At 39.2% G+C, this 24,696-nt stretch overlaps 1 protein-coding gene across 1 annotated transcript in view; it reads left to right on the forward strand.

The window, feature by feature from the left end:
* Positions 1–24,393, forward strand: part of CREB1 (cAMP responsive element binding protein 1) — a 45,678-nt gene extending 21,285 nt beyond the window's left edge. Inside the window, exons 2-8 of the mRNA XM_077830555.1 lie at positions 1,472–1,593; positions 5,366–5,512; positions 7,290–7,390; positions 11,301–11,443; positions 12,676–12,858; positions 14,153–14,303; positions 17,821–24,393. Of these exons, the coding sequence (XP_077686681.1) occupies positions 1,480–1,593; positions 5,366–5,512; positions 7,290–7,390; positions 11,301–11,443; positions 12,676–12,858; positions 14,153–14,303; positions 17,821–17,965 (984 nt within the window). The 5' untranslated portion in view covers positions 1,472–1,479 and the 3' untranslated portion in view covers positions 17,966–24,393. The remainder of the gene's footprint in view (positions 1–1,471; positions 1,594–5,365; positions 5,513–7,289; positions 7,391–11,300; positions 11,444–12,675; positions 12,859–14,152; positions 14,304–17,820) is intronic.
* Positions 24,394–24,696: the final 303 nt, after the last annotated feature.

Genomic DNA, 24,696 nt, shown 5'->3' on the forward strand with positions numbered 1-24,696 from the left:
TCCAGAATTCACTCTTATTGTTGATCATCATTCCACAGATACTTGTTTTAATGCTGTTTACTTTCATTGGTCTGATATGCAGTAACTCTAATCCAAGCCATCGAGATTTCATATTTTACCCAGGACTGAAGTGTGATAAACAGAATGAATGTGAAAGACAATGATCGCTTTAAAAGAGAGCAGTGCCTATTCCCAAAGAATATACATTCCAGTAATTCTGAATCACAGTTCTTGTTGAAATGGAAGCTTCTCTACCATAATATTTCATATGAAATGTTTAGACCACCACCATTAAGAAGTGACTGGTTTGTACAATATTCAGGTGCTTATTGAAAGGTAGTGTGATTGGAAGACTTCTCTAAACTTTGAGGCAATTCTTTATTACATGCTAAATATTTTCTTTTGAGTATTTAAAGGCGATTGTAACGTCACTTTCACAGATTGGTGCAGATTTAACATTCAGTAAACTCTCCCTACATGCTTGCTTTTTGGAGTTATGCAACTTCGTTGTATAGAATTTTGTATGTTCTACTGAAAAACACTTATTCAATTCACGCTTAAAATAAGATTGTATTAAGAGCTGTCTATGATGTGTAATTCAGCCAAGGATAATTCATGTTGTATACAAAACAGCATAAAGCCCTCCGACATTTTTATAAAGCTAATTCTAAAAATATTTCAAAATATTATGGGTTGATTATTGGAAATCATGCCAAATCCCTTATGTTGGTGTTGGTCCATTCTGGAAGTGACTTCCAGTATTATCTATGTTTATTTTCTTTGGCAGGTGAATTTTACCCACAATTGTGGGTAAAATTTTATTCACAGGAACAGCATTTGTAGGAAACATCCTGCTCAGTCCAAGGGATGGCACATACTCACTTGCTCTGTGGGGATGGTCCGTGCACAGTGTGATCACAGATAGGATTTGTGGGGAATGGAGCATGAATAGTTCGTATAGAATCTTCAGCGAATTTAGCTGCCAAACTTAAGTTGCTGAGCATGTGCAAACTGTAGGTTTTTTTGAAGGTTTATATAACTTGGCCAAATTGGGGCAGGTTTTCGTGGGGATGGCAAACGGCATATAACTGACGACAGGGAAAGCCTCCTGAGAGGTTTTGAGTCCCTGGAAGCACTAGAACTTCTCAACAAAGCGGTTGTAAGAATATTTTAACGTAGGGCAAACAACGTATTTTCTTCAAGTCTTGTTATTAGAAATTGCTAAACTATTTTTACTGAAACTTAACAGAAAATTCAGCCTGAGACAGACAGCTGGCACAGAAAATTTCTTCCTGAATGGTTAAAAGAAAAATTATAAGCAACTGAAAACTAGGTCTTATAATATGAAATGTTGGCCTACATTAACTGTATGCATTGCTACCAGCTCCACCGATAATAATGGAATTACATGGAGACGTAAGCCATGAAAGAGGCAAACCCATACTCATGACACACATCATTGTGATTGTAGGTAACTAAATGACCATGGAATCTGGTGCAGAGAACCAGCAGAGTGGAGATGCAGCCGTTACAGAGGCAGAAAGCCAACAGATGACTGTACAGGCACAACCGCAGATTGCAACATTAGCCCAGGTACAAAGTGGTTTGGTTTAATATTTTTACAGCATTGTTCCCAACTGCATAAGGTGTCAGAAGGAAACTGTTTTCTGAGGAGGATGAGAGAATGTTCCATTTTATGTGAGTCTGGAACAGGGAATATGTGTGTTTCATTTAATTTTGTAATGAGAGTTGTACAGTACTACTTGTTGATTTAACTTCAGTATCATATTGGACTGTGTTAGGACTGAAGTAGTGTTAATGTATAATCCATTTATAAAGAGACTACAGATATCGACTTTTGAATTACTTTGTTTTACTTGTAGCATTCCTTCCCACCATCCTTTAAAGATACTTCGAAACTTTGAATTTCTGTGTTTCTGTACTGACTTGTATAAACAGGCTTTTGCTTATTTTAGTTAGGAACTTTGTTATGACAGTATACCTATTTCTTAAGAAAACAACTGATTTGTTTTATATGGTTAAATAATGCAGAGAATACATAAATTAACAAAAGGGATGGATATAACGAACATTATAAGCAACAGGAACAGACTTCCATTTGTTGTATGCTGTTTGCTTTTAATCAGAAACTCAAATTCTGCAGTTGTCTCCCTTTTACTGGGGCACTATTAGACCCTTTATTGTCTCAAAAAAAGTTACTTTGTAGAGGCCAGAAATAATGCAAATCTAATTATCTTCTTAATTTCTGGAACCCAGTTCTTTCCCAGGTTCCATTGATGTTTGCCAGGAGTAACTCCAGCGTGTAAATGAGTATAGAATATGGCCTATGGCATCAGTCCCTTGTGTAACAGTTTCACTTTGTAAATTATTTGCATTCCCCCAAAGTATATAAAATTACGTCTCACTCTCATCTCTTTTTTTTTGTGAATTTCTGATGTCTGTCTTATGGCATGATTATGAAATCATTTACCACTTTCATGTTTACAAAAATACATGACACCTCGTAATAGGCAAGTGTTAAACTCTTTTCACTGGGATTATGGTCTTATATAATCGACATTGAAACACTCAGAATTTAGCTGTATAGTACTGCAAGTACTTTAGAGGACAGGATTTGAATTCAAAATGATCTAGACAAATTAGAGAATTGGTCTGAAATAAACACAATTAAATTCAATAAAAAGAAGTGCGGAGTTTTTCATTTAGGAAGGAAAAATCAAATGTACAAATACAAAATGGGAAATAACTGGTTAGGTGGTAGCCCTGCTAGCAGGGATCTGCGGATTATAGTGGATCACAAATTGAATATAAATTGACAATGTGATGCAGTTACTTCTGGGATGTATTAACAGGAGTGTAATATGCAAGACACTGCAGGTAATTGTCCTATTCTACTTGGCACTGGCAAGGCCTCAACTGGAGTACGAAGTCCAGTTCTGGCTGCCACACTTTAGGAAAGTCCGAGAAGACCAACGAAAATGATAAAACCTGACCTATGAGGTAAGGTTAAAAAACCTGGGCATGTTTAGTCTTGAGAAAAGAAGACTGAGGGGAGACCTGATAACAGTGTTCAAATATGTTTAAGTCTATTATAAAGGGGACAGTGATCAATTGTTCTGCCTGTCCACTGAAGGTAGGACAAGAAGTAATCTGCAGCAAAGGAGATTTAGGTTAGATATTAGGGAAAACTTTCTAACTATAAGGATACTTTAACACTGGAATAGGCTTCCAAAGGAGGTTGTGGAATCCTATCATTGGAGGTTTATAAGAACAGTTTGGACAAACACCTGCAAGGGATGGTCTACGTTTATTTGGTCCTGCTGCAGTGCAGGGGCTGGCCTTGATGATCTCTTGAGGTCCCTTTGAGCCCTATGTTTCTATGATTCTATAATTTTATTGTTACATTTTTCGAGGGCTAGGGAATGCTCCCCTAGTAAAGAGAAAAGTTATACTTGCTATTTTGAATAAGGTAAACTGATTCCATTAGGTCTGAGTCAGAAACATCTGCTGAAATCATTATCAGATGTTGGCTTAGCTCAACAGCACAACAGCCTTCAGTTGATCAGCTTTGCTTTCATTGGCAAGAACTGCTTTAGTCAGTTGGATTCATTATTAATAAGGCCACATGATGATGGAACTTAATTTGTCTTTAAAAATTACATTAAAAAGCGTATTTTTCTGCAAGTTTGTTTCCCTTCTGCCTGAGAAGCTTGTCTCCCAGATTGTTTACTACCCTTCCTCCAGTCAACTGACATCATGGCACAAGTGCCCCTCAACTGCCAAAGAAGAGTAGCGCCATGCTACTGTAGCTCCTGGTTTCAGCTGCAGATGGCACATGTGAAATTGGTCAAGTGCCGCTGTGCAGCAATGCAGTGCATCTTTGCAGCAGCCATCTTCACAATAGAGAGCAAAAAGACAGGCACCAAATTTGGAGAATAAAGGGGAGACACCTGGGTGATCCAAGTACAATTTCCCTTGATTTTCTATCAAACAAGGCTTCCACATAAAGGATTGTTGGTTATGGAAATTCAGAGATCAGTCTTTTGAAAATCATTCATTTGTTAAGATATAAATGTGTTCACTTTTGCATTACAATAAATATTAATGCTGCTGTATGACATTATTTGAGGTTCATAGAATTTTTTTAGTCAAAAGTTATTAAGTTGCCTGAAAACTCCATTAAACATAGTGACATTGATTAGCATATTCAAACTTGGGTCTTCGAGGGCTTGTTTGCATGACACAGCAATATACACTAGTGCGTGTTAACGTAGCACTACACAGGACTTTTTATGCTCACCAGCAGGGTCTGCGTGGCCCAGTTAGCGCACAGCACATTGGTGTGCTTTAGAAATCACACCCCTATAGTGTGCATTGCTTCACCATGTAGACAAGCTCTAAATTAAGCTTCAAAAACCATATTTAGGCACCCATGTTTGAAAATTGTAACCATTGTTCTTTGTAGCAATAAATTAACTCTTAGTTGTGTATCTTTCAGTATAACATTGAAATGACTACCTGGAAGCCATTTGTTTCCATTGAAAACATGCATTGTTACTCTGTTTGAACAGTTGGTCTGTAGGCTTCATTTAAAAGGACATTGCCAGCTACTTGATTTGATTTACTTCGTGGCTATACTTTCTAACAAGTCTCAAAATTTGACTCCCTAACTAATTTTGACTTTTTACAGTTGGCAAATACTCTCCTGCATTTTCTAGTCTGAAAACAAACATAGCTCGGCTCCCATATGTTTCTGCTTGTGAGTCAGCAACATCTCATAGAATCATAGAATATTAGGGTTGGAAGAGACCTCAGGAAGTCATCTAGTCCAATCTCCTGCTCAAAGCAGGACCAACACCAACTAAATCATCCCAGCCAGGGTTTTGTCAAGCCGGACCTTAAAAACCTCTAAGGATGGAGATTCCACCATCTCCCTAGGTAACCCATTCCAGTGCTTGGAAGGAAATATTCATTGTAGGAATATTCACAGTTCTAGCAATATTTAATTGCTGCAAGGGAGGGACGCATATTAGGTTTTGATTACATTACCTCAAAAAATAAGTGTTTCCTTCATTTCTTGGCAGTGGTTTTATAACATGATGTTTAGAGCCAGGGGGACATTCTTCAGAAAATTAAGTTACAAATTAGGACAAATGTTGGGCCTAGACAGGGGTGTGTTTTTTTGTTTTATTTTGTTTTCTGGTGTCCCTTTTAAACACTTTTGGTTACCAAAGCCCTTCCTAGGAGAAGAGGCATCATCCTTTTACTGCTAAGAATTTTCTTGGTAGTCAAATAATGAGATGCTGCAATAATCTAATATATATTCCCTCTCTCTCTTTTGTAGGTATCTATGCCGACAGCTCATGCAACATCTTCTGCCCCAACGGTGACCTTAGTACAGTTGCCTAATGGACAGACAGTTCAAGTCCATGGAGTTATTCAGGCAGCCCAGCCATCCGTTATTCAGTCTCCACAGGTCCAGACGGTTCAGGTATGTATTAAAGGCTTTCAAACTCCTAACTCATGCATTCTATATAACCTTATCAGTCCACCTTAATCAAACTTATGTGTGTTCTGTGTCATGTCAATTTAGAATATGTTGAAAGGAAAGTCTGTACTGTACTTGTTACCCCATTACTTTTGTCTCTTTCTTTATGGTTTATCTGCTTTTCATTTCCATACATTATTGAGTTTCATTTCCCTCTAAAAGTTGGTAAGCCTATTAGGTTGTGCTTTTTGCTGATACTATTTCTATATCCGGCTTTTACCTGCTGCAAGGTTAACCATTACTAGACCCTTTTTATGTCTGTTTAGTGACTTCTAAGATGTCTTATTTCTGTATCTTAAATGAACAACAACAAGAATTTTAGAGAGTGCCGAATTATTAATGTGGCTGATGTTCAGGAATCAAAGTTTTTGCTTCTTGGAAAACATCTGTACTGATTTGCATGTGTATTTCTACCTCTGGCAGGTTGTAATAAGTGATTTTAATATTTTCGTTTTGAATGTTAACTTTATAAAACCTTAATAATTGCTTGATGCTGTATAAACAAAGAAAGACCGTTCATAATGCACAGGATGAAAAGCCAATCTCAAAACTTATTAAAGACATGGAGAAAGGCTTCAGTAGTCCAGAAAGCCTTAGTCTTAATCTCTACTGTGGTTCCTTCTCTGAGCAACATTTTAAATTACCTTTTAAATCCAGTGTTGCTGAACATGGAAGCAGGAACTATTTAGGCTGTTACTGACCACATAAGATAAGGATTGTAAATCATTTTTGGGGCATTGGGAACCCACAGAGATGAGATCTAAACTAAGTTAAAGGCTAACTATTGAGATTTTTTTTTATAGAGGTATTTAAACCAGTATTGATTTTAAAAAACATTAGGTGAAACTCATGCTTTAAAATTGGATCATTCTGATAATGATCTTGGTTATTTCCTTGCATTGCTTCAGTTCTGTACTTTCGTCAGCCTCTACCTACCTCAGACCACTGGAGTTAGAGTTTAGTGTTTTATCCTGTTAAAATCTGGAGATGCACAATTTTCAGATGGTATGTGGCACTTGTTTCTGGCTCTAGTGATTCAAGGTAAGAGACTGATGATGAAATCATGTTGGAATTCAGAACGGAGGATGAAATGCAAAAATGTGTTTGGAATGGTGATATTTACAGTCCAGTACTTCACAGTCTGCTATGGTTGTATAACCTGTTAGCATGGCACCAAGGAGGCCTTAAGCACCAAGTATACAGCATGAAACCAGGAAAGGCTCCTGCAGGACCTCCATATCCTTGTAGAGTTTTATAATTGGTTCTGTCACAACTGCACTCCTCATTCCCTTTGTCTCCAGACCCTTCTGCTTTCAATCCCACGTTGCTTCTAGTTACTGTGTCTCCAGACCTGACTGCCTACCTTGCTTTGGTTCTTTGGACTGGATGGAAGCAGGATAGAAAGAAGGAGTTATGGAAAGAAAAAAGTGGGTGGAACCATTATTTATAATAATTTGCCCATTATATATTCTCTCATTTGAGTGACTTAATTGTTAAATACATTTCTGAAGCTAGATGGTTGAGTTTGGGCATCTATGTATCCAGTAACAAGTGATCAGCTATTACTTCTGATTTTCTAGGTCAAAGTCCTGTATAGTACTTGTATTGGGAATGTCTTTCGCATACTGTGAAAACTTGCTTTTAGTGGTAGATTTATTACTGTAGAAGTAGCTTGTTAAACTTGCTTACAGTGGTAAATTTATTCTGTTCTTATTTACAGATCTCCACTATTGCAGAAAGTGAAGATTCACAGGAGTCAGTGGACAGTGTCACAGACTCTCAGAAACGCAGAGAGATCCTTTCCAGACGACCCTCCTATAGGTATGGATGTTAAAAGCTGAAGCATTTTGCTTGATGCATTTATTCAGCAAATGGGTAGACAAATAGTGTGTTTCTGTAGTTAATGTGAGATCTACTTTTTTATTAAAATATTCCTTCAGTGACACATTTCCATGACCAATTTCTGATGGGATGCCAGGAGATAAGCAGAATAAGATAAGGAGGAAGAGAAAAATATCTGCCGTTATGGAGAGATAGGAAAGAAAATCAATTGAGAATAAGCTGAATGCTAAATAAGTCTTTATGTGTAGCATTTAGATACAACTGTGAGAGGAGCCTTAGAAGTCGCTTAAATGGATATTTAATTCTTGGAGCGCCACTGAAATGTGCAGGCAGGTTGCTGCTGTATATTCTGTAGTCTCTGTAAAATCAACCTTTCTGTTTGTTGTTAATGTTGAAACACTAGCAACAGTCAGATTTAATTCTTTCCTTCACCTGAGACTTTCAATGGAAACATGACATTGTGTGGCTCATTAAAACTGCTGTAGGTGGTATTTCAGAATTTGCCATGCTTCTTGGGGAAAACTAGTTAATAACCAAACAGGCTGTAGGTGCCCAGCAGAGAGAGAAGTGGCCTAGTCAAGCTAGTTTACATGTATTATTCTCTTCAAAATGCTCGAAATCAGGAACGCCATGGGTGTGAGTTAGAGCTAGCCTTCGGCATCTGTAACTTCCATGTAAGCACTTATGCAGCAGAACAACTGGTATTTTTCTTTAAATCAGACATTCATGTCTTCCTTCCTTTAGTAAATGCCCATGAACGTTACAAAGAACAGCTCATTCTGGCAGGGTTGAATTTTCTTCTGTATTTGAGTAAATGAATTACTTTTTAAAATTCAGTACCGTGGAGCAATTGATTATATGTAATTCCATTCAGCAATGCTTTTTGGTGTGCTGAAACTGACACTTATCCTTACTTTGGCATGTGAAGGTCTAGAATGAGCCCCACATCCTCAGAAAATGTGCAGGGACAATGTCAGTAGCAGATATGGAGACAGTACTGGAATCACTTATTTGGATCAGAATTGGCCTTGGGACCCATAATCATACTTCACACTAACTCTGATTTGGGGGGCCTAAAAATGAGAATCTCACCTTTTGTTTTAAAACGTACTAACTATGCAGTTTTAATAAGCAGTCACAGCTCCCCTCAATGTCAAAGTGATTTGTGGGTGCTCAGTACTTCTGAAAATCCAGCTATACATTTCTAGCCCTTTTTTTGAAAATTGGCTTGAAAATATAAGCCAGTCACCTGGCTTGAAAACTTGTTATTCATTTTTCCTAGCGTGCACAGGTTATTCTATGTCCCCTTGTATAGCCATTCAGGGTCTTTGGGGGTCCATTAAAGCCATGACGGCAGGCTTCTAGATTTTGTGAGTGCCCCAGGTACGTTTGTAGCTGTGGAGGGCAGGGCTACTGGTGTTAAATCTGCCACAGACTTCCTCCTAGTCAGCTGTCTGCAGCTGAGCTTTCTCCTCTGTTGAGCACCCAGTATGACCTCTGACCACAAGGAAAAGGCAGTTGAACGAAATGAGGCAACAGAGTTTAGTGAACAAGGCAGAGCACTGAGAACAAGGGACTCATGCATTCTCATCTCAGATTTAACACTGACTGCGTCTCTAGCCTTGATGAAGTCACTTAGGGCCAGATTCTGTTCCCCTCAAGTCAGCTTCTATGTGCCATTTAGGCAGGGGGCAACTCAACTGGTATAAAGCTGGTGTACCTGGCTCCTATGCCAGCCAGCCTCCCCACCCCAGCGGAAGGGTCATGTTGGGACAGAAAGGACCAGAGTACAGCCAGTTCTCAACTAGCATAACCCAGGCTGCTGTAATTTACATCAGGGACAGGGCTGGTAGAGATCAGCCCACAGAATCAGGGAGCCATAACCAACTCCTTGATGACCACACCTTCACCTTGCTTGTCCATTTTTTCCTCAGATATCTTGCACTTTTTCCACGCCACCTCATGTGCCTGTGAGAAAGTCCCCATCTAAATTCGTAAAGCCACCACCTTATCATCTTTGAAATTCCTCCTTAACACTTTACCTCTGCCACAGCACCTACCATGCCCATCCGGCATTGGTTAGGAAAGTGGTGAGCTGTAATTTCTGCTTTTCTGATAACTGCTGTTTAGTTTTATTATTACCTCATCCCCACAACCCCCCATCTGTTTTGTCTGTTTTGTCCACCTGTCTCATCTTTTCTGTCTCATCACCTGTCTGATGCCTACATTGTAAGCTCTCCAGGGAGATGACTGTTGTCTTTGTTACTTGTCTGTGCAGCGGCTAGCAAAATGGGGAGCTGATCCTCAATTGGGGTTCCTAGGTACTAACAAAGTCTAATTAATAACAACAACAAAGCCCTGTTTCTATCTCTGTCTTCGTCTCAAATTGTTTGGTAATTGACTAGCCTCCTTGGAATACAGCAATATAGGTTTGGCTACCAAAGCCAGGCAGGAAAATTCAGTGTAGTCTGGGCCTGGGTTCTTCAAATGTTTTTGGATGAGAACTAGGGGTGCAGACCACATCAGAACTAATAGATGCTTCATACAAAAACAAAAGAAAATCCCAATTTGCCTTGCTGCCTAATGAAGCCTTTTGCAGTGGCATACGATGGAGCGTGCAGTCAATAAAAGAGAGTTTGCCACTCCTCCGTAATCTTGGTAGAGAGAGTTATCAGTCAGATTGCATCACAGCGGGCAGGTGGTAGACCCAAGCATTTTGGGCAGCTGTTTTGTTGAGCAGCTATCCCAGTCAGTTCTAGTCATAGTCAGTGAGATCCATGGCCTTTATGATTACAGTAGAACCTCAGAGTTACAAGCGTCTCGGGAATGGAGGTTGTTCGTAACTCTGAAACGTTTGTGACTCTGAACAGAACGTTATGGTTGTTCTTTCAAACTTTTACAACTGACATTGACTTAATACGGCTTTGAAATTTAACTATGAAGAAGAAAAATGCTTTTAACCATCTTAATTCAAATGAAACAAGCACAGAAACAATTTCCTTACCTTGTCAAATCTCTTTTTAAACTTTCTCTTAATTTTTTTAGTAGTTTACGTTTAACACAGTACTGTGCTATATTTGCTTTATTTGATTGATTGATTGTCTCTGTTGCTGCCTGATGGCAAACCTCCGGTTCCAAATGAGGTGTGAGGTTGCCCAGTCAGTTCATAAGTCTGGTGGCCGTAACACTGAGATTCTACAGTATGTTATGTTTTGTCCATTTTGGCTTTAAATAATTAAGCCAACTCAGTAATTAAACCCAAATTGCTCCTTCCCCCCTTTACTATTGCAAGTCCCAAAGCTTTCTCAAGCAGAACAGTTACCTAATCTGTGGATTTAATTGTGTGACTTTCATTAAAATGCCCAGCTTTGTCTCCTGAACAGATGGTAGGTCATGTGCTGGTTGCACTTCACAATAATTTCTGCCAAGTTTTTGAAACTTAAGTCCCTGGGTGAAGTTTAGGCCCTGGTGGCCTCTGCAGCAGGTACACTCCTCTGAGTGTGGGTGGGGGCAATGAGGGGGTTTGGTGCTTTAAATGCTCTTGCTTTCTTTTTTCACATCTTTCTGTGACTGAAAGCAGAAAACTTGTAAAAAGTATATAAAAGATAAAGAAGTTTTTGACGAAAAAGGGAAAATGTGAGTTCTAGATCCAAGTATGCAGAAACACACAGGCTATTCTAGATTGATTCCACAGCACCCTTTTCTGGTGGCATTTTTAAAACAGTTACCTAAAATCGTTTTAAAGTGTGCTTTAACTTTTCTTCCCATCCCATATATTTTATTTCCCTATTTGCTACACTTTTCAGTTTTCCCCAGCACCAAGTAGCCAGTAGAATTGATTTTACTTTCACTTTTTGTTAAAATTTTTACAACACACTGTCTTTGCCAGAAAAATTTTGAATGACTTATCCTCAGACGCCCCAGGAGTGCCAAGGATTGAAGAAGAAAAGTCCGAAGAGGAGACATCAGCACCTGCCATCACCACTGTAACAGTGCCAACTCCAATTTACCAAACCAGCAGTGGGCAGTACAGTATGTAGTTACGTTTATTATTGGTTGTGGTAGTTGGACAGGAAGAAAGAGAACTGTTAAATTCTACTTGCATGACTGTTTGGGCTGGGGTAAAAGAAGCCAATATAACACTAGTTTAATCTGACCCTTATGCAATGTCAGAAGCCTTATTAATCCTGTTCCATGACTCTCTCTATATACTAGGGTCTGTGACTTTTAAGTACATTCCAGCTGTGGGTGTGTAAAATGTATAATTTACATTCCCAAGCCCTGTTGGTTGCTGTTAGTATGGTACATGTTCTACTTTCCATCAGCTAAAACAAACAGATGAACTCCTGTTAAGTGTACAAGAAGGGGAAGAGAAGACCTATCAAATGACTTATTCCTCTTATAAGTGTCCTTTTAAAAGCATTGTGCTATAGTTGCTCCCTGGTCTGTTCCCCAGTCTGCCTCTTGATTTTTTTTAGAGATTGATGTTGCTGACACTCCACTTCTACCATCGATGTACAAATACTGTTCCTGCCAATATCTGCTCTGTCTGATACATCCTGATATAGATGTGGAAAAGCAGAGAAATACTCTAGAGGCGCTGAATGAGGGGATCTGTGTAAGATGTGTTCCCACTGCAGCCTGAATACTGGCATGGAAATTATTGGATTGAGGAAGTGAAAGGGAAGAGGAAACAAAATTATTAGACGGAATGAGAGGCTGGATATGTGTGTGTGGAAACAATGCATGGGAAGGGGATGGAGAGGTAGTGGAGAAGGAGATTCAAGCAGGAAAAGACACTGGAGAACAAAATGGACACAGCAAGGTGAAAGTGGAAGAGAAAAGCATGTAGGAGAGGAATTAGAGGAAGGAGCAGAAGGAAAAAAAGAGAAAAGAGCAGGTAGCCAACAAGAAAATCATCAACTCAGTAAATACTACAATTCTTGGCTCTACATTGGGAGGGATATAGCTCATCGCAGGGATGTGATTGATAGGAGAGGCAAAACTTGGTCTATATTTTTGTTTGTCAAAAAGGTGGCAACCTTATGGTACTGAATGAAATGATAGGTCACTGCTGAAGAATGACCACTTCTAAAATACAGTTATAGTGACCTATCTGATGTTAAGGTATGTAGTTATGCGAGGGATTTAACTCAGGTGTTTCAAACTGTTCTTCTGTAACTGGGCTGTAAATGGTAAATAACCATGTAGGATATTGAATAAATTAATCTTTTAACTATTGTATCAAATGTACTTGTTTTCAGTTGCTATCACCCAAGGAGGAGCAATACAGCTGGCTAACAATGGCACAGATGGAGTACAGGGCCTCCAGACGTTGACCATGACGAACGCAGCTGCAACCCAGCCTGGCACCACCATTTTACAATATGCTCAGACCACTGATGGACAACAGATTCTTGTACCTAGTAACCAAGTTGTTGTACAGGGTACGAAACGTCATAATCCATCATTTTATGTTTAGTCCCAGGGGAATTTAACTTGCCAAAATAATTCCCTCAAATATGTCAGAAAAAGCAATTAACAGTTTTGGCACAGATCAAATTCTAAAACAGATAAAATAAATTCAAGACAAAACTATATGTCACATTTTCTCTCACTCGGAACAAACTTAAGATATTTTTGGATATAGAAAATGCTTCTATTTCGGTTCCTGAAAGCTAGTTAACTTTTGCTTTGTCCATACCGTTATTTCCTTCAGCTCTTTCAAGAGAATGTTTGCTATCTGTTCCCCAAAACCTGTGACACAAATTTCTTGAGAGTTCCTAATTTCTGTCAAGTGGTTATCTGCAATGATGATAAATTAGAAGTAAAGTTTTAGGAATGTTTTCCTGTTCTTTGGGCAGAGATCTGTTCAAAATCTTTTCTTTCCGTAGGGGAATTTTCCTTTACTAGTAATTAACTGCCCTCTCCCGTTAGAAATCACTGTTCCTTTTTAATGCTCTTCCTGGCATTACAAAACAGACATTGTTAAAAAAGGATGCTTCTGATTTTGCTCTGACTCTGTTCAAGTCATTCGAGGGAGAGACTTTCAAGCCTTGATGAATATTAGTGCATTAAGATTAATAATATGTATGAGAAAAATATGTCTTGTTGATCTTCTGTCTTGTATATTTTTTTAAAAAGCCATTTCTTCAAGTAATAGTGAAAATGCAATAGACTCCCAAGTAAATAAAAGCTGATCATAAAGAAATAGCATTGTGCTATGGGCTGTGTTTCAAAGGTTAGTGTCTAAATTGCACACATGCCTGCCGTGGATACACATCCTACGTTTCTGCACAAAACCCCCAGACACCAGTTCGCATCTGCAGTTAGTCATTTGGAGTTCACTTGAAAAGTACAGTTTGCCTAGGAAGATCCTAAAAGCTATTTCCTGCTTACCTTGCTAGACTTATGGTTGCTTAGCCTGTTCACAAAATAGAACTGTCAGAAATCCAGTGGAAGATAAATGTGCAGTAGGACCAGCAGCTGCAGATAAATCTAGTTATCAGACACAAGCTAAGCCCTCTTCAGCAAGAATGGATGCAACCATAAATATACTAAACTAGGAATGAACTACCATTGATAACCTGGATAATGCTAATCCCTCCTATATTGTAGCCTAGAGTCATCACCTCATTTTATCTGGTTATGCTTAGATTGGTGACTAGGTGTTATTCACACAGTATTTTAACAGTGGATTCTCACAGTGCTGTGTAACCTAACACTATACTTCCCTTTCAGCTGCCTCAGGAGACGTGCAGACCTACCAGATTCGCACAGCACCCACCAGCACCATTGCACCTGGCGTGGTCATGGCCTCCTCCCCAGCACTTCCCACCCAGCCAGCAGAGGAAGCTGCACGGAAGAGAGAAGTGCGTCTAATGAAGAACAGGTATGTGTGTAGTGTTGATTTTGCTTTAGTTGTGCATAGAATTAGAGTACTAAGTGTTAAACTCGTGCAATATACACATTACATTTCTAACAGGTCTCGAGAAGAGTGGGTGTGTAATTGTTTATGCAAATAGATTCCTGGCCTTTCTCATCCCTTTTATGAAACACTATCTGAAGAAGGTCAATCTTCTTTAAAGATGCCAACTAAGACAAACAACATCTGGTAACTCGGTATATTGTGGTTATGAAGCCATAAGACTTGGCTGTCAGTTCATTCTGCAAGGGCTGAGTTACCCTTTCAACTAGCATCTGTTAAGTAAATACATTTATGCAATCTCCTTTCCTCTGTTCTTTAACTTAGCCTTCTGTGCATTCTGCTGATCACTAGTCCCCGTGCTCACCTCCCACTTCGGTGAATTCTCTCTCTCATCTCATCCATTCCCTTTGGGCACTTGCCCCGTGGGTTCTATTCTCTGGAGGCAGCAGGAGCCAAGGGGAGGGGTAGAGAAGCAGGTGCTCCTCTGAGCCTGGAGTCTCATGTCTCAGCAGTGGCAGCAGATAGGGTGGGGGAGAGAGAAAAAGGAACTCTACGCTATGAGGTAGGGATGTTTGGAGAAGCAGGAACTGATGAGGCGGGAGAGAAACAGCCACTCCCCCAAGCCTATTACACTGTGGGGAAGGAGGGCAACAAGGAGCGTGGGGTCAGAGAGAGGCTGGGAAAGAGCCTGCTCAAGTCCAGATGTTGTGGAGATGAAAGTGGCTGGCTGGGAGTGGGAAAAGGAGAAAGAGGTTTATCTGATTCCGCCCCAACAAGCTTGAGTTCCCCCTTCAGCTTCTCCCATTTGGGCCCTCTGTGACCTATCTGAGCTGCAGAACAGGCCATGTATTTGACACCTCTGCATTAAACAGTAAAGAAAATGGAAAGAAAGAAAATGGCAATGTTTTCTGTCATCTGTGATGGGAAAGAAATCCTAGGGGTTGTGAAGGGTCTGATTGACTGACTTGTTGTTCCAAAAAGCCAACTGTGTTACCTCGGTGAGTGTATCTTCTGTTTATTGGTAAGCCAGGGATACACTGCGAGAGGTCATCACATGAACAGAGTGTTGTGCATTGTTTGAGTAGTATGAATGAAGAAATAACTAGTGCTGAACTGCAGAATTCACCTTTTCAAAAGGTCTTTACCCAAAAGGTCCCGTCTCCTCTTTCAGGACAGGTTTCAGATATTCGTAAATAGTTGGTGTAACTGTTTACCTTCTAGAGCCTCTTCTATTTGAGAAACCATAGGGCTCTGCTAGTTGGCATAAAGAGGTCCTGGGTCACAGTCATGAATTGACTTTATGTCAGTTACACAGAAGTCTTATGCAGCTTCCAGATGACATGTGGATAGAGCAGGGGATTTGGGTTCTTTTCCTGGCTTTGCCACTCTGTGACTTTAGGCCTGTCCCATCATTCATTTATGTCAGTGGGGTCTTTCCATTGATTTTAATGGGAAACGAATCAAGCCCTTTGTGACCTTTGGTGATGAGTTTTAACCCTTCTGGTCCTCAGTTTCCTTATCTGTAAAATGGTCATGATCTTATTTATGTACCCAACAGGGGTGGTGTGAGATCTTTTGAATGAAAGGCATTACAAAAATAGGGATCATGCCCCCAACTCCACCCTCTCAAGGGATCACCATGAGATCCAGGCCTTGTGCAGAGTGATCCAGATCATCACGGTCATGCTGTTGGAGATCCCCCAGCTGGTGGGTGACCCCAGAACTCCCCTTCAAAGAGGGAGTACACCCAGGGCAGAAACTGGCTGTCACACTCACTCCTTGTTGCATGTAAATATTGCCTTCCAAATGTCCTGGTTGCTACAGCTTTTTACCAGATCCCAGTGCCCCCTAGCTAGGTATCCTTTACAGATCTTTTATCCAGCCTTCCAGTCAGGTCTGGTAAACATTCATTTTTGAGGTTCTTGCCTCTGGTTGCTTCAGTGCAGTATTGTAGCATTTTGACACCTGTTTTTCCTCTACACTTTGGTGCTGATAATTTAGTGCCTCGTAAAGTTTTTGCCTCTTTGTTATTGCTTCAGGATGCACTTAGTTTGGCACTGTTGAGGTATTTTTCATTGATGCTCTTAGTGTTCTGGTACCAGCACTGCACTTAGAGGGCTGGCATCTGAGTTAGGGGGCTTCAGCACCAGTTTTTACAAAGCAGCCCTGTGGCTTACTATATTGAAGCTTACTTCATCGCTTTTTGGTCCCTGTATTATTGATACAATAGACACTGGTAAGATGAGTGTATTGTGTCCATGTGGTTGCTAAGATTGAAATGCTGTAATATTAAGTTTCAGAGTAACAGCCGTGTTAGTCTGTATTTGCAAAAAGAAAAGGAGTACTTGTGGCACCTTAGAGACTAACCAATTTATTTGAGCATGAGCTTTCGTGAGCTACAGCTCACTTCATCGGATGCATACCGTGGAAACTGCAGAAGACATTATATACACACAGAGACCATGAAACAATACCTCCTCCCACCCCACTGTCCTGCTGGTAATAGCTTATCTAAAGTGATCATCAAGTTGGGCCAGGGAACCTGGATTTATGCAGGAAATGGCCCACCTTGATTATCATACACATTGTGAAGAGAGTGGTCACTTTGGATGGGCTATTACCAGCAGGAGAGTGAGTTTGTGGGGGGGGGCGGAGGGTGAGAAAACCTGGATTTGTGCTGGAAATGGCCCAACTTGATGATCACTTTAGATAAGCTATTACCAGCAGGACAGTGGGGTGGGAGGAGGTATTGTTTCATGGTCTCTGTGTGTATATAATGTCTTCTGCAGTTTCCACGGTATGCATCCGATGAAGTGAGCTGTAGCTCACGAAAGCTCATGCTCAAATAAATTGGTTAGTCTCTAAGGTGCCACAAATACTCCTTTTCTTTTTGTAATATTAAGTGCAGTGATATGAACAGTGTCAGTAAAATGAGGGCATTGTTAGCAAGGTTTGGTACAGGTAGAGGACAAATACACGAGTGCCTTAAGTATAGCTTCTGTTGCATCGGGTAAACAAAGCTAAACGTTTTTTATCACTGCTGTCATTATTCAGTTGTGCCATAGCAAATGGATGGGTTTACTAGAAAGATGAACATTGCTCTTATACAGGTTTTTTACTCATCTTAACCCTTATTATAGAACCCAGTGAAATTGTAGCACTCAACACAAAGGCCGCCATAGTTCACGATACTGACACGATACTGTTCAGAGTCACGTTCTAAACCAGGCAGAATTTTGTTAGTGTTTATTTGCTGCTACTTATATATTGGAGTGATCCTTGTGATTTTGATATGTTCGTGATTTGAGATGTAAATCATTATATACTTAATTTCTTCCTGAATTACAAATACCTCTAATTCTACAGCCAGGTTCTAAAAACACTGATACTGTTTTGGCAGTTTGACCTGAACAATCAAGCTCAAAAAAGCAGCTCATGGTCTCAAATGTTCTGGGTTTGAATGGTCTTTTTTGCTTTACAGGGAAGCAGCACGTGAGTGTCGCAGGAAGAAGAAGGAATATGTGAAATGTCTAGAAAACCGAGTGGCTGTGCTTGAAAACCAAAACAAGACACTGATTGAGGAGCTGAAAGCACTTAAGGACCTTTACTGCCACAAATCAGATTAATTCTGGATCCCATTTTCACTTGTCAAGGTGGGATAGAGACTGGTTTTACCCACAACCAGAAAGACAAAGTAAACTTTTTATTTTCTAAACATTTCTTTTTTTTCTATGCGCGAAACTGCCTGAAAGCAACTACAGAATTTAATTAGTCTGTGCTTTGCATTAAACTGTGAATGTTCAAACACTTGCCTCCACTTCTCCTCCTAAGAGATTATTTTCATCACAACTATCCTGAGCGTGAAGAAGAAGAAGAAGAAGAAGAAGAAGAAAAAAATACTTCTTTCTCATGCCCCCCATCATTTTCAAGGAGTAATAATGTTCATTTGTGAAGACTTGTGGGGGAGGAGGTTCTTTTGTATGATTTCAAGAGTTTGTGCTGACCTCTTTTGATTGCCTTAGGGACAGAATCACCCTCATCCTCTTGGCCTGAAGTACTTTGTGGACCACATATATATAAAAGTAGGTATGGTGCGATGAAGAAGCAATGGTTGCCAAATTGATACATATTCATTATAAACAATACAAATATATGGCTGAGTGGCATGCCAAACGAAGGGAGCTCCATATACAGATTCTTAGTATGGAGAGAAAATTATTAAACTAGCCCAGAAGGCTTTTTGGTGCGTCATCTGTAATCTCTCCGCCTTCTAGATTGATAAAAGCTTCTCCATACCTCAGAAACCATTTAATTGAAACTAGCTCCATTATTTGTCAGTTGTTGCTTCTTGCGGTAGGTGTATGTATGTGTGTCTGTGTGTTCAATATTTTGAATACACTAAAAGAAATTACCAACTGAGTGAAATATCTTGATATTGGATGGGAAATGAACTCAACGTATACAAAGGTAACATAGAACAGCTTTTGTTTAGAAGACAGTTACATAGTAAACAAGAGTAATGCTTAAAGCCCTACCTGTTTTTATCCAAGACAACTATATCACCAACTCCATGTATAAATTCACTGATGAACATGGAATTCCTCTGAATGTCTCAGCTGTACTCAAACAAGTAGGTTATCTGCATTACTTTTATGTTGAACACTGGTTTCCTACATTCTTTTTCAAACCCTGAGGCCTCCCTCTATACTTAAAATTCGTCTTTGTAAGACAACTTCAAATATGAGGACTACAAATGTGACTAAATATTCCCTACTGAATCCACTTTTAGCAGACTTTTAGGGTGAGAACTGTGTTTGGGGGAAATACTGACTATGAACCTGCCCATCCTAACCATAAATGTACATAATTTATTCAGTGGATGGTTTTAATGTAAAGGGCCAGATCCAGCAGATACTTTACTTATTGAGTAAAGTTACTCACATGTGTCAAACATTTGCAGGATCAGGCCCTTGAGTATGCACTGAGGGCATAGCTATTTTTCCCAGAAATACATGGCAAGAAACAGTAGATGTATCATGTTAAAAACAGTGGACTCTGTACTCAACATTAGGAATTCCATTGTGTGTCAAAAAGAATCAAGTTAGTTTGTGTATTGGCCCTTTAAAGCCAGACTGTGATGTTTTAACTTGGTCATTTGATGAAATAAGTTTGCTCTGGATCTCAGGTCCTGGTTATTATTTCAAGCTTTGTGTATATAGACATACACACAAGACTATGGTCTGTACTAATACCTAGGCAATCTAAGTATTAGCTAATATTTTCTCCTGTTCACTCAGTCTGTTTAAGGTAAAATTTCAATTTAAGATCCTTTTAAATGGTGAAAGAGCCAAGATGGCGTTATAATAAAAGACACTGAGAGGACTGTAAGCAATTGACTCAAACAGCTGTAAGCAGTATTAAAAGTTCTGGCTTTCTTATTTGAAAGGGCATTCGGTTTCCAAGAGGTTTAAGAAAGAGCATTATTGTTTCATCTTGGGTCAGAGATAACTTAAGGTCAAGTTTTGTTTGTATGTCAAATTAAACAAAACTGGAACATGAGTATCAGGATTGTGAAAGGATAAGTTTTCAAATCTAAGATTGTCAAATAGTTTTTATACATGGCCTATTTTTATCTGCAGTAGAGGAGTGATTTTCCTTTTGTATTTTATTTTTTTAAAATTTAGAGGTCACTGTATGAGTTTAGTGATGTAAACTTAAAGAAAGCCCCCAAATTCTCAAATGTGCTTTTATTAAAATTTGCAGATTCTTAAAGATGGAGAATACATATATTGGAATGAATTTGTGCCCCCCACTCTAGACAAATAGCTTACTATAAATGCATGGTATTTTCTCAGAATTAGTGCTAGAAGCAGAATTCCTGATGATACTGCAGGAGTGGACTACTGATTGCCTCATTTAAACAATTATATGTAATAACTCCAGCTCTGAGAATTAAAAAAGCTGTAAATACTCTACATGAAGCAAGGTTTTTCTCACTACAGAACCATCCATTTGCAAAAACTTGGGTTTTGTGGTGAACCTGCATGAAATTAGTTGATGATCTCAGATCTGTTCCTTTTAGATAATTGGCACTAATTAGCACCTTTGTTAATATTCTCTCAGCAGAGAGAGACCAAGAACTGAATAGGCTGTGGAGACTGAACTGTTAGCCCCAGAGGTGCTCCTTCCAGGACAAAGTGGAATCATTCACTGGGCAGTGTGGGAAAGCTCCCATTGCTAATGTCCGTGCTGTACATGTCCTGTGGATAGGCTCTTCAGGGTTAACAATCCAGACCCTCATCAGCATTAAGGTCGCACACACAAAAATTGAGCCTTCTAAACTACCCAAAGATCAACAAGAATCTTTATTTTTGTGCACAGCGTTGAGGATTTGGGGACTTGGATTTCTTTAATGGAAATGAAACAAGTCAAGAATAAAAATTATCATATTAGACCAAGTACAGGGCTGGCTGATTTTACCAGTTTATGCTTTAGTATTCACATTGGCCAAAAAGGGAAAGAAAAAGACAATACAGGAATCCAGTAACAAATAGCAAGGTGTTGGGGGTAGTCAGCTTTTATAACTTAGGGCCATTTTGCTGTAGAACAGAAATTCTGCTGAAACTAAATGGGAGGCTTGTTTTAGATCTCACGGTTGTGAGTTTTCAAGCGTTAATAGCCTGGTTTTAACTGAAGAGAGGGTTAGAAAGGGCTAGATCCATTACGTTCATAATAAATAAGAATTGATTTCAAATATAATTTTTGTAATGTCATTATTTTTCAGAACAAAGGCACCAAGCAGGCAGTTAAGATATTGTCAGAGGTGCTCTCTTAATTTAGATATTCTTGGAAAAAATACATATGTATAATATGTACATATATATATATATATATACACACACACAGTATATAATCTACAGCTCTGAGAGCTTTTAAGTCAGGAATGCTGAGTATTATAGTATATTGAGGTCAGAAACAATTTTTACTTTTGTGTGTGTGTGAGTGTGTGCGCACGCTTACATTTTCAGTAGGTTTGGGCTACATTATTCCGGCGCTTATTATTGATTTTTTTTGTGTGTGCTGTTGTTCAGTTACCCATTTTAAAGGATTTTATTTCATCCTTCAAAGCTATTGTGTTTTTCTTAGATGGAGATTTTGAAATAATGTAAACAATTGTTTAAAAACTCTCCCCCCCCCCCCCAAATTATTCACTTTTGTGCTTTGTCTCTTTGGCAGCTATAAAACAAAGGCAAAAATAATTGGAAGGGGTTTTACTAAGAAACCACTGGTAAGACTTTTTTTTTTTCTCATGGTGTAGGGGCTATGCATTTTTATTTGACCAATGATTTCACCAGATTTGGATAGTTGCCAGCAGCATTGCTAGTATCTGAAAGCACAATTCCAGCCAGTCATGCTCTTCAGGACGAAGTCATCTGTAGGCTTTTGGTTGTTCTATGGTTTGTCTTTGTGTCTCAGACCTACTGGCTTGTCTGGTACTAAATGTTGACCAGAAAGGTGGTGGGGTGTTTGGAACCATACAAAGACTCAGGAAAAAATAAAGGTTAATTTAACAAAGACAAACCACCCTATACATAACATTTCTGATCTAAATTTGTACTACCGTTTTTTAATCTGGGCTTCCAGTAGACAGCAGCTGCAGGCAGTCATCTGTTAATTAAAACTGGTCTCTGCTTATTTTTAAAACAGATAGCCAGTGCTTTTTGCAAGTTAAAGCAAGAACAAGTCTACACTTCAAAGTTAGTTCATTATCAGTGGTCACAAACCTGTGGCAGTTATAGGAAGGTTTCTCTGCGTTTCTGAGATCCTGTTTGTATTGCCATTTTTTGCCCTGAGAACAGAGTTCGTGACATAACATTCGCCAATGACCTAAAGGAAAGGTTGTATATTTATTTTTGTTACGTGATATGCTTTGTAAATGTTTGATAAAATGTGCACTTTTACAAAAAGAAAAAAAGCTTAGAGCAATTGGATATTCGCTTTGCTTGAGAAGCTCCCTGACATGATTATTACAGACCTACTACCTGTTTGTGATTCTCACTCCTCTCCACAAATCTGTTGACTCTTTCATGAAGAGCTTTCAGCATGAAGCCTGTTAGCACGTGACTTTCAGCAGGTGCTACTTCAAAATGGCAGGGGATCTGAACTGGCAGTACCAAAAGGCTAGATACCCGGGTGTAATGTAAGGGATCCCATTTTGTCACTTAGGAACACATACGGGATGAATGTTAAATTATTTTTAGACAAAACAGAACTAGTTCAAAGAACTCAAGTGAGAAAGGGGAATTAATTTGGAAGGAAAACTGAAACCTTTTCAGTCACGTTAGTCCCCTGTCCCCAGTTTGAGATCTAGTTGCACATTTCCGGAGCTGCATACCAAGAAAACAAATGCAAAAAGATTTATGGATTCTAGGCACCAGGAAATGGAGGTGCATCTAATGATAACTCGCCCGTTCAGCTTTAAAAAAAAAAAAAAAAAAGCACAGCTAACTCTCTTTTGCAGTGGCAATGTGGGGAATTAATGACTTAGCTATACCCTGAATCCTTGTAATGTAAGCTTTTCAAATGTCCTGTACATTCACGGTTTGTGTGGACTGTAACTAAGGACTGGTTTCCTTGATCTTCTGAATTTGCTAGTTATAAAAGATACTGATCCGAGAGGGACCTGAATGTATCATAAAGCTGAGCTAGGTTGGGAGGATTCAAACCAATATACAAACAGGGTCCAGCTGGCATTTGCTCAGGGTAGGTTCAGCTCTGTTAATGGATGTAGCTTCAATATTTCTGTATCTTTAGGGAAGAGGGACCAGATTCAATTTGTAAAAAGGATTTGTATTTCAGGTTTTTCAGCTTGCAATGTTTTTTGTAAGTGTATTTAAATCATAGCCTGTGAAGAGAATTGAACAGGCAAATTTGCCTAGCACAAATTAAAGACCTTGACCTGTCTACATTCTGGTACTGCAAGCGCAGGTCCCAGCTGCACTTTTTGGCTCACGATATAAGATGGTAATTTTAGATCTCATTCTCACCAGCAAGAAATAGGGAAAGTTTACTGTCCTCAGGAGACATACATTGGGCAGGGAAGAGGGTGAGGGAAGGGAGGCTAATGATCCAAGGTTAGCACGTTTAACGTAAGCTGACCGTTTGCTGTACTTGTGACTTGGAAGCATACTGGTATTGAAATCAGTTCCTTGAGTCTCAGCCTATGGCAGCATTTCTGTGAAGTAAGGGGAAAGCTGGGATAACATGCAGTGGGGTAACCAACCAGAAAAGGGCCTTGTGCCCATTGGCCATCTGCAAATGGTTACGGTTAAGAATCGGTGACAGCAGGGTGCTCTGCCCAAATTATATCTTATCCAGGTGCCACTCCATTTTGTGTGTGTAATGAAATTATTTATATTTAAAAAAGAAATAAAATTATAGAACTGCAAATTTGTATGAAATTTATCACTCTACTGCTTGTATGGACTTTCTGTGGTGAGGAAGGGAAGGGGCAGAGTGAGGTGGTAACTAGCAACTGCTCCCAAACACCCCCCACAGACTTGTCCACATATCAGTTGTTCATGTCAAAAATAAATCATTTCTAGGCCAGATTTATAATTTGAAATGTTTTTAGAACAATGTTTTTCAGGGAGGTTTCTAGAGCAAGGATTATTATTAACTATGGTTATTATTTTTTAATTTAAGATGGAGAGGGTAAAGCTCACCTCACCCCATGTCTGATCCTTTACCCAAAACTATCAGCACAAAACAGGGTATTTCAGACTTAACTCCAGCATTTCTGTGGGAGTTAAATTACTAAACAAAGAAACCTTGATGCGGGAAATAAGTTCCTATTACAATTCCCTACATTCTAGAAACATCCCTGCTTTAATTTTTTTTTTACTTAATCTTTTTGTGCTTTATCTGTGTTTAAAAAAAAAATTGTACTGAGTTATAATGCGTTTTATTAACACTATGTACATATTAGCTGCTTTGTGTTTCAGAATGGTAGTAATTGCTTTGTATATTAAAGTGATCCTTGTGAATTTGTGAATTATTGTCATAAAGAAGTGCTTTTTCTTACTGTAACCTTTGTGGTATAAACTGTCATAAATCCCTTTTTACACAAACATTGATGTGCAGTCACATAAACATGCTTTTAAAAACTCTACAAAGTCTCTTTTTTGTGGAGTGGGTTCCATTTAGACTGTGCTGGGGGAAGCAGCTACAAAGCAGTTAGGTAAGAAGTTAGCCATATTTGATCAGAATAATGGTCTGTCTAATCCTGTATCCTCTATCTCACAGTAGCTGTTTCAGAGGGAGATACAAGAAATCCTGCTGTAGGCTGTTATGGGAT

The sequence above is a fragment of the Eretmochelys imbricata genome, chromosome 11, assembly GCF_965152235.1.
Source record: "Eretmochelys imbricata isolate rEreImb1 chromosome 11, rEreImb1.hap1, whole genome shotgun sequence".
Lineage (NCBI taxonomy): Eukaryota > Metazoa > Chordata > Testudines > Cheloniidae > Eretmochelys > Eretmochelys imbricata.